Source organism: Danio aesculapii, chromosome 1 (assembly GCF_903798145.1).
Source record: "Danio aesculapii chromosome 1, fDanAes4.1, whole genome shotgun sequence".
NCBI classification, from domain to species: domain Eukaryota; kingdom Metazoa; phylum Chordata; class Actinopteri; order Cypriniformes; family Danionidae; genus Danio; species Danio aesculapii.
This window is the reverse complement of record NC_079435.1, coordinates 2,104,753-2,115,210: the sequence shown is the minus strand read 5'-3', so window position 1 is coordinate 2,115,210 and position 10,458 is coordinate 2,104,753. Positions and strand designations below refer to the sequence as shown.

The 10,458-nt window shown below is 37.9% G+C and overlaps 1 protein-coding gene across 1 annotated transcript; it reads right to left on the bottom strand.

Moving 5' to 3' along the window:
• Positions 1–343: 343 nt before the first annotated feature.
• Positions 344–9,185, bottom strand: si:dkey-1c7.3 (GTPase IMAP family member 8). Its single transcript, XM_056454868.1, has 5 exons — positions 9,096–9,185; positions 8,595–8,633; positions 7,107–7,226; positions 4,757–5,395; positions 344–1,957 (listed from the first exon to the last, which is right to left on the bottom strand). The coding sequence occupies exons 1-5, from the start codon at positions 9,106–9,108 to the stop codon at positions 1,158–1,160; spliced, it is 1,611 nt and encodes a 536-aa protein (XP_056310843.1). The 5' UTR covers positions 9,109–9,185; the 3' UTR covers positions 344–1,157.
• Between the last annotated feature and the right edge of the window lie 1,273 nt (positions 9,186–10,458).

Below are 10,458 nucleotides of genomic sequence, written 5' to 3'. Positions count from 1 at the left end.
GAGACCATTTTTCGGATCAGCCAAAAATAAAACAAATGTCGTTTGCTTTCCATTCATTACAAAAACAGCACTGCAAGACACTTTTGGTTTTAACAGAACTTAAAACTACAGTTTTATTAGAGAAGAAATGATCAGCTGAATAAAAATAAATAGTAAAATATTCAGTGCTGTGAAAATTTCACTGTTACTTCTGTTGCTGATAATGCTAAATGTATATATAATATAAAACGTATATTTGGTCGCCTTTTCAGTAAATGATTCAGTTATTCACTCATAAAGCTTCATGTTTCATTGTTAAATGTATCATTTTTTTAAGAATTATTCAGTGGAATATATTTGATGGCTACCTATTGGTTAACTAATGTAATTGCTGCCTACACCTTTCATTTTTGAGCGTCGTTAAATGCACATGACAGTGATTTTAATCTTTACCATCAACATCAGTGGTTTTACCTTAAATATAAACTTTTATCCCAGCACTTCTGTGTTATTTGACTGCTTGTAACTTCATAACTAACTCAAAAGTCTAAAGACTGACTCTCTTAGGATTAATAAACATGCAAATCACCATCATTTATAGTTGATGTTGCGTGGGTGTTGAGATCCCGATCTTTTAATGATTAATTGTGCAGCTTACACTGAATGCATTAATGCATGCTAAACAAGTATTGACAGAAAACAGCTTTAATAACCTAAGAAACCCACCACATCCCGAGTAACCCACCACAACTTTTTCCGTCATCAAATTTGACAGGAAATCCTAAATGCTTTCATACATGGGATTTGAATGACGTGAGAGGTGATCTTTATGCTGTCATTAAAAATATAAGATTAATGAACAAATAAATAAAAACACATGTTCTGAAATGTGGGTTGCGATCTGTACGAATAATAGATCAACCATGATCCATTACACCTTGAGCCTCGGCACATAGTATGTAGGTGATGTCTATGAGTACATGTTCAATGAAGTGTATGTGTTGTCGTTGGATGTTTAGCATCAATTCTTCACATCAAGTGCTGTTCAGGTCCTAATTTATTAGTTCAGGTGTGTTTGATCAGGGATGGAGCTGAACTCTGCAGGAAGGTAGATCTCCAGGAACAGGTAGATCTCCCTCCATTTAACTGAAAGCCCCCCTGGTTTAAAAGTATCCGGGTCATTTTTTGATCAGTTTTTTCCCCAAGTACAATCCAGCTGCTCCAGCTATAAACAGACCCCCACCAGCTAGCAGTATCGCTGGGGCTAGCACCAGCTCAGTCACACCCAGAACCACACCTCCGGTCACCATCGCCGCTGCTCCCACCGGCCCCACTCCCAGTGCTACTTTATGCAGAGTTTCCTTGACCTTCTCCAAATACACATCTCTCTCTATTATTTTCTGAAACTTCTCATTCGTGTAGTACTGCCATCTGTTTCCCTCTGCCGTTTTCTCGATCTTCTCCAGTAGTGCGCTTACCTGAGTACAGTTCTCAGAGTCTTGATTATTAAATGAGTGATATCTGCTACTAAAACTCCCCGCAAACGCATCAAAATCAGGACTGTCTTCATTATTTTTGCTGATCAATTTCTCCAAATCCACATGAGTGAACAGAATGATGGAGTAATGTGCAGCATCTTCTCCGATGTTCTCCAGAAGCCAGTTCATGAGGTTTTTCTCTTCCTCTGTGAATCTTGAATTGACTTTGATGACCAGCAGGAACACATGAGGACCTGGAGCTGACATGATGACCAACTTCTGGATTTCCTCTTTCCTCTTCTTCTGAGAGGCATCAGTCAGCCCTGGAGTGTCGATTATGGTGATGCTCTTTCCACACACGTGTGCTTCATGGAGCTCACTGGTTTCTGTGTTTGGGGGATTTTTCCACTCAAAACACTCCTTGTTTACAATGGTTTCCAGAACACTGGTCTTTCCTGATCCAGTTTTACCCAGCAGTACGATCCTTGGTTTTCCAGACCCTACAATTAAAATGTGAAATCAAATCAAAGATGGTTTTACTTCAGATGTTAAAAAGTATACCACCTGACAAAAGTCTTATCCTTTATCCCAGCTGTAAGAGCAACAAATTATAACTTCTAGTTGATCATTTGGAAAAGTTTCAGAAGGTAGATTTTCTGCTGAATCATCTGTTGAACTTTTGAATCATCACAAATACTGCAGAAGACCTACTGGAACCTGCATGGAGCCAAGATTCTCACAGAAATCAGTCAAGTTTGGTGAAGGAGAACTCATGGTTTGGGGTTCCATTCAGTATGGGGGCGTGCGAGAGATCTGCAACATCAACAGCCTGAGGTATCAAGACATTTGTGCTGCCCATTACATTACAAACCACAGGAGAGGGCAAATTCTCCAGCAGGGTAGCACTCCTTCTCATACTTCAGCCTCCACATCAAAGCTCCTGAAAGCAAAGAAGGTTAAGGTGCTCCAGGATTGGCCAGCCCAGTCACCAGACATGAACATTATTGAGCATGTCTGGGGTAAGATGGAGGAGGCGTTAAAGATGAACCCAAAGAATCTTGATGAACTCTGGGAGTCCTGCAAGAAGGCTTTCTTTGCCATTCCAGATGACTTTATTAATCAGTGATTTGAGTCATGTCAGAGATGTATGGATGCAGTCCTCCAAGCTCATGATAGAGTCAGACACAATATTCATTCTGTTTCCACTGCAGCATGAGCACATATTCTATACTGGACATTATTGAAGGTTCAGTGACCAGACTTTTGTCTAAGCAAAGTCAGACCTTACTGTCTTAATGAAATCATTCAAAATCAAGGCATGATCATATTTTATTGAGGTAAAATAAGTGTAATCTAGAGGCCTTTGCTTTTTATATAAGCCACTTCTGATACCAAATGATCAACTAGAAGTCCAGTTATTATTTGCTGTTCTTAAAACTTGGATAGGCGACAAGACTTTTGTCAGGTATTTAGATTCAATAGAGAAGATCTTAATACATCATTCAGATAGAACACCCATAGATTAACATACAACCTCATCATTTATGAATTATAAAACATTTTATTAATAGTTTTTTGGGATGTTTGTTGTAAAGCAACCTCGGGTGTCTAGAAAACTATTAACTCAATAACCTAATTGCATGTTGAATTAACATTTCCAAAGTTACATGGAAACTTACCTGGTTGCCTACTATTTCTGAAAGGAAATAAAATTACAGGCTATTGCTAATGGCTAATTTTGTTGCGGATTTGAATATGAATTTGGTTAGAACTACAAATTTAGGTATAAAGTGTTAAACTACAAACATGGCGGACAAGCGGCAGTGATGGCTAAGTGGAGAGGCCTAGCAAAATATGCTTCTTAATTCATATCTAACCTAATTGAAAATATTTACTGCGTTTCTGCATTATTTCATATGCAACCGATTCACACGGGGCTTCAGTGTCAACGCTTGACATTAGGCCGTGTCTGAAGTTGGAACTGACGCAATCGTCATAGCAGCGTTAGCCAACGTAATTTGTCAGCAATTGGCCACTGTCTCAGCTGGTGTATTTGCATACAGCGATCTGATTGGCTGACGCTTCCGTCGGCACTTAAAAAGTTGAAAATACCCAACTTTTGCAGCGAGCAACGCCACTGAAGCGGTGCCGACAGATCCACAATGCAGTTCAACAATGCCTGACGTCACCCATTCAAAGTGAATGGGAAGCGTTGATGCTGAGGCCCGTGTGAATGGGGAGTTTAACACCTAAACACCTTAGGACAGGGGTTCTCAAACTTGATCCTAGAAGTCCGGTGTCCTGCAGATTTGAGCTTCAACTTGCCTCAACACAGTGGCTGTTTCTCAATTCCAAGAACGCAGAGAACGGACTTGCGTTCTTGTGGAGACCGGTCTTGTCAGGTGTCCTCGGAAGAACAAACTCTGGAGACCGCGAGAGCAGAGAACGCGTCCTCTGAGAAATGAGATGCTGCTTTCTTCCTGATGGTCACATGACCTTCACGCATTTTAAATGGTAAATTAATTAAACATTACAGCATTCATACAACCATTTATTGTTTTTCCCCTTTTCAAAATATATACTATGCATAAAAACATTATAAATATACAGATTTTAATACGAATTTCAGCAAACAAACACCCTTAATGTGTTTATTCCTTTATTAAGATGCTCATGGTCATTTTTACTTTAACCGTTTCATTTAGGGAAACTCCTGAGGTAAATAAACGATATCTCTGAACTTTAATAATAAATCTAAATAAAATGCTGCGCTTCCCACCACCAGTCGCTATGATTTCTGGGACTTCCAGAGCGAGTTCGGGGTTGAAGTCTGCATCAATGCGTCCTCTATCAAGAACACATCCGAGACGCGTCCTCTGTTCTTGCGGTCTTTAGTATTGGAACTGAACTTTGGCAGCTGATGATGACATTCCACGAGAACACGAGGACACAAGACAGCTGAAGAACGCATATTGAGAAACAGCCAGTGTTTCTAGAAAGCCTAGTAAGAGCTTGATTAGCTAGCCCAAATGTGATTGATTGGGGTTGGAGCTAAAATCTGCAAGACACTCGATCTCCAGGACCAAGATTGAGAACCCCTGCCTTAGGAGATTTCTCCATATAAAAGACCCACAAAAGGCAAATAAAAAAAGGCAAACCCTCCATTAATGAGGAAGTAGTATGTCTCAAAGCTTGCACACTCTTCTCCTCAAAAGAATGTGCTTTTTCTAGACAAAAGACTACATATTTTTAGGACGTAGTATAGGTAGGCAAATTTGGATGCAGCAAAACTCACTTACAAAACTGTTCTCTGTTGAGTATTTTTCTCTGCGCTTCCTGAAACATCTCATCTGTATAATATTGACCTCCATTCTCCTGCACCAACTTCTCAATCTTCTCCATCAGTTTGTTGACCTGTGTTCGATCACTTGTATCTTCATTATGGAATGAGTGAAATCTGCCTCCACACTCGTCAACAAGAGCCTGGAGTTCGTCACTTTCTCTAATATACGCAGCTAATGTTTTCCTCTTGAGCTGATCGGCATGAGTGAACAGAACAATAGTGTGACGAGGAGCTTTTTCTCCAAAGTTCTCCTGAATCCACTTCACCGCGCTCTTCTCTTCATCTGTGAATCTCACGCCCAGTCTGGCCACCAGCAGAAACACGTGTGGACCCGGGAGACACTTATAGACGCACTTCACGATTTCATCCTTCATCTTCTGTTTGCTCATCGTCGTATCGAACAAACCCGGAGTGTCGACGACTGAGATGATCCGCTCTCCGATCTTTAGCTTTCCACTCTCACAGGTTTTAGTCACTGAAACTGCTGAAAAGTCTGCCTTAAAATATTTGTTATCCAGTATAGTGTTTCCTGTTGAGCTCTTTCCTGATCCAGTTTTACCCAGAAGAATGATTCGCAGATCAGGTGTAGTTGATCCTGTGAGTTTAATTGAACAGAGAATGTAAATGAAGTTATCTTAAAGGGAAAATCCACTTTTTTAGGCTCATTTTAGTTCTCCCCAGAGTTATTTCCACACATACATGAGTAATTTTATAAAAAGCATTTTTTTTAACCTAGAGGTCACAGTATTTCCCAACGCAGGCTCATTGTGAAAACGTAGCCTTGCGGACGTTTCTGGAGACAGCGAACTACGTAGGCGGAGGTACGTATGGCTACACTTCATTGTTTTTAAACAATGGCAATCGCGAGGGAAATTTGAGATCTCAAGTGTACACAGCGACCTCTGGTGGATTCGCAAAAACTGCAGAAAAACGTGCTGCCGGGACGTATTTCGCGGTCTCCAGAAACGTCCGTGGAGGTACAGTACGTTTTCAGAATGAGCCTGGGTTGGGATTTCCTCTATTTTTTTTCTTCTGGAGAAAGTTTTATTTCAGCTAGAATAAAAGCAGTTTTAATTTTTTTGCAAGCCATTTAAAGTCTTTGCTGCTCAGGCTGGAAAATGACCAGCTAAAACCAGCTTGGCCAGCCTGGTTTAAGCTGGACATAGCTGGTTTTGGCTGGGCTCCCAGCCTGGCTAGGCTAGTCAACCTGGTTTTAGCTGGTCATTTTCCAGCCTGACCAGCTTAAGACTAGGCTAGAAATGGCTGGAAACCAGCCTGGAAATGGCCAAAACTCCTCTAAAATCAGGCTGGCCAACCAGCCGAGGCTGGTTTAAGCTGTTTTTTTTCAGTAGGGAAGTGAAATGACTTGCCTTAAAGGGACTTTGGTGTGAACCGAGTCAGGTTGGCCAATCAGAAAAAAGGAAAACAGTGTACACACTGATGTCATGAGGCCAAAACTCTTGTTTTAGTGGCCACACCGACCACAAAACTGTTTCCATAAAGTTTATTTTCAGTTAATGCAGTGTTTGTGTGGATGAACGGCTAATGTGTGTAGAAATATTGTTTTTGCTAATTTAAAAATATCTGTGTTCATGTGGTTTGGGCCTTAAATAGTTGGGTTTTATCATTTGTAATCACCGGTTCTGGCAGGAGCACTTTTAACTTAGCTTAGCTTAGCATAGGCCATTGAATCAAATTAGACTCATAGCATCTTTCTTAAAAATGATCAAAGAGCTTAATTAGTTTTCCTTTTTAAAGCTCGACTCTTCTTTAGTTACATTTTATATTGTACTAAGACTGACGTACAGTAGAATTGTATTTTCTATATTATGAGAATGAGAGTAAAGTGCCTAGCCGTTTTGGCCTAGAAATGATCAACTTTTCATTTTTTTGTAAACGATGAAGCTCGCGATGAAGAAGCATTTTTGAGCAAGATGCTAATGGTCTAGTCCAGATATCCCAAGTCTCGTGGAAGTTCCGGGAGTATCCCGCAAATGCATAGAGACTTACGGATGCCTGCAAATAAATGATAATCTCGCGGAAATCTCGCGTCTCCCGCCCGGTTCTTAAATACGTCGCACACCCCTCTCCACCGCATTCCTCACAGCTCTTCAGGTACGTTGCGCGCAACTCACCCCCACCGCTCTTCAGGTACGTCCGATTAGATTATACTGTATATGGTAAACATGGTAAAACTCTAGGGGAGCTGTAAAATGAGCCTATTTGCAAAAAAAACAAAAAAAGTGGAGTGTTCCTTGAGTGAATCAATGAGTCGATTAGTTTGTGAGATTATTTAAAATCTGTACTTGTGGTGTCTTCCTCTGTCGTTTTCTCTGTCTTCTCATGAGCCTCTGCTTTCTGGTGTATGTGAGAGAGTTTCAGCGATGTTTGTTTTATTCGTTTAAGTGCAGCAGATGGTTTTCCCTCTGAAATCACAAGTCATTTGTCATGTCAGAAACAAGTGAGAACTTTTTTTATAATGACATCGAGCATTTCAAATAAAACTGTGATACACATTTAGAAATAAAGGAATAAAAAGGGACCACATTGGGCCAATTGTTTTCATAAAGGCATAAAAGTTGACATTTTAGTCAGATATCTGTATGTGCAGCCATACTGGCGATGATCAAATGTTATTAACAAAAAAGCATAGATTGCATGGTTAATGTACTGATTACACTGTTCTGCATATATATGCTGTGTAAAAACCATGGAAAAAATAAATAAATAACAAATAATTGTGGTTATTATTCCACTGGACTGACTGCGATGGCTAAATTGACTGTTTGATTAGATTACACGAGCTGGATTCACTGGTCAGATGTGCTAGAAACGCAGCACACTGAGGACACCTGCTGGTTATAAGACGGTAACACAAAAAGAAAAGCATAAACTAGAGGTAAACAGATTGTTATTGTTTGCTGGTGTGAACACAAATATAATTATCATCATATGTACGTTTACATTTATCATCCTTAGTGTGAACGACTCTCTAGAAAGCTGTAAATGTGCAATATTTTGACTGAATTCAATAGACTCTTCTGCTTGCATTGTTGTAATGGCAGTCTTTAGTACTCCAAATGTTTGTTTTCTAGTCTGACTGATTAGTTCAGCCTAAAACATGACAATATTGAGTTTTTATTTGAGTGTTAATTATAAAAATATGCTTTTTATTTATATTTTGTGTATTGGAATTGTTTATGTTCTGCTCTTAAATATGGCTGACGAATGACAGATTTTAAAACACACTCTATATGATATGTACCTTTAGGGTACAATATGGATAATTTGTGTGCTTCTGTATCTCTAAGGTCCTTCAAATAGACCTTCTGAATAGCTAATTATCACAATGACACCTTTTATACCTTTATTTATTATTTACACATGTCGTGTTTTCGTGTTTTATGAGGACTCCCTTTAGACTTGGTGTTTTAAAAAGTCTAAGCCGTGCTCTTGTTTTCATGTGCGTACTCGTCTGCAGAGGAATGTGTCAGTGTTTTTTTTTTTATCCTAAGAAAAATAGAAACTTTTTGTTTACAGTCTTTAATTCCTACTGGAAAAGCCAGTTTGAAAGTTTCTGTTACTCAACTGGGGAAAAAAGTTTAATGCATGAACGTTTTGGTTTTGCTACAGCAGATTATTATTATTTTTGTTAATTTTTGCATCATTAAAACATAATAAAGTGAAACCAGCCACTTAAATAACATAGCTGAAATAAAAAAAAAGACTCTTTCACAGCCATATACTGTAAATGTGTATATAGAAATGGCTGGAAACACTCAATTCTGTCTTACCTGCTGGATGAACGTCATCTTCTTTTGAAATCAGACGTACTACAAGAAAACAAATGTGATATTTTATAGATACCATAACTTAAATACATTAAAATACACTGAAAAAAAAATATTCAAAGATGATTCCTTGGATTTACACATACTTTTTTTTACGTTAAGTGGTTGTAAACAATTAATTTGGGTTGAATTTAAACAAACAAATCAAGTTTAATTTTCTTAAATTTGTTTAAATTCAACACAAATAAATAGTTTGCAACAGTTTAGCAGAGATCATTTTTTTCAGTGTACAGCTTATTTCTAGATTTTACTGTAAACAAATAATGTCAACATGCTTTCATCCTAATCCTAACTCATTGAACTAAGTGTATCATTGTTCAACTTAATTCTTTGAGTTACACAAGCTTTTAGATCGGTTTCATTGAAGTTAAAATGACCCATGTTAATTTGATATTTTTAATATTTATTGTAAATTTGAGTGTATAAAGCTGCGGATGTACTCACCTTTTTCACTCATCTTGCTTCTGTTTGGTTTATTAGAAATAACTCAGTCTCTTATCATCATGCACGCTGGCTTTGTGAAGTAGAAAAAAAGCTTCGCTCAAGCTGAAATGATGACTTTATATGCTGTGTGTGTGTGTGTGTGTGTGTGTGTGTGTGTGTGTAAACAGATGGCTTAACCAATCAAAACTTTACATGAAGACTTTACATTAATTTTACATGTTTATCTGCTACTAAGGCATGATAACAGATGATGTGATATATGAGATGTTAAATATGACTGTTTCCATATTATTTCCACTAATTTATGGTGAAAATAAAACTGTTTCTTGCAGGAATGTGCATACGTTTAGTGTCATTTTCACTTCACTAAAATGCAAAATTTATTCTCAAACAGACACAATATATTGGGTGATAATATAGTAGTGCTGCATTATTCTTTGAGGGATAACTGAACTGATGATGATGATGATGATGATGATGGTAATAGTAAATTAATAATGACTGCAACTTTTTTTTTGAGACAGTAGTTTTTTCCAAATCTGTACTGTTTTTCCTCCGCTATGTAAGGGATAATGTACATCCAGCCGGTGGTTATCACAAAATATCAGCGGTTTCATAATACTGAAGGGTTTATTCAATTCATCTTTATTTCTCTAGCACTTGTACAAAGTAGATTGTGTCAAAGCAGCTCAACATAAAAGTTCTAGTAAATGTAAACAGTGTCAGTCAAGTTTTCAGAGCTAAAGTTCAGTTCAGTTCAGTGTGGTTTAATATTCACTGCTGAGAGTCCGAACACTGAAGTGCAAATTTAGCGATGCGCAGCTCCACAAGTCCTAAACCAAGAAAGCCAGTGGTGATAGTGGAGGAACAAACTTCACCAATTGAAAAAAAGTGAAGAGGAAAAAATCTAGAGATAAACCAGGCTCAGTTTATTATTTATTCATTATGATAGCAGGATGTACTTTATCCTGATTATTACATGGCTACTGGCCACAAAATGAAACTATTAGACACTAAATATTGATTAAATGACTTGCAATATGGCACTAAACAATTAAACATGTGTAGATATAAGTAAAATCATGTCTAGTTGTTATAAAATTTTAATTATACAATCAATAAATGTGAAATTTTCAGCTTCTTGTTTTGTTGTTTGTTGTTTTTTTGCATTCTTGTCAACATGCAGTAACCTGCCAGGAGACAGATTTCAGATGCATTATATAACAAGATTTTTTTTTTATCTGTTGTAAATCTGAAAAAGGGAAGCCAATCAGTGCAGTCTATTCTCTTTTCATGTTTGGTTGAAACTTGTATTGCTCTTTTTCTTTTTTCAGTGTTGTGCTAACGCATTAACCAAAAAAAA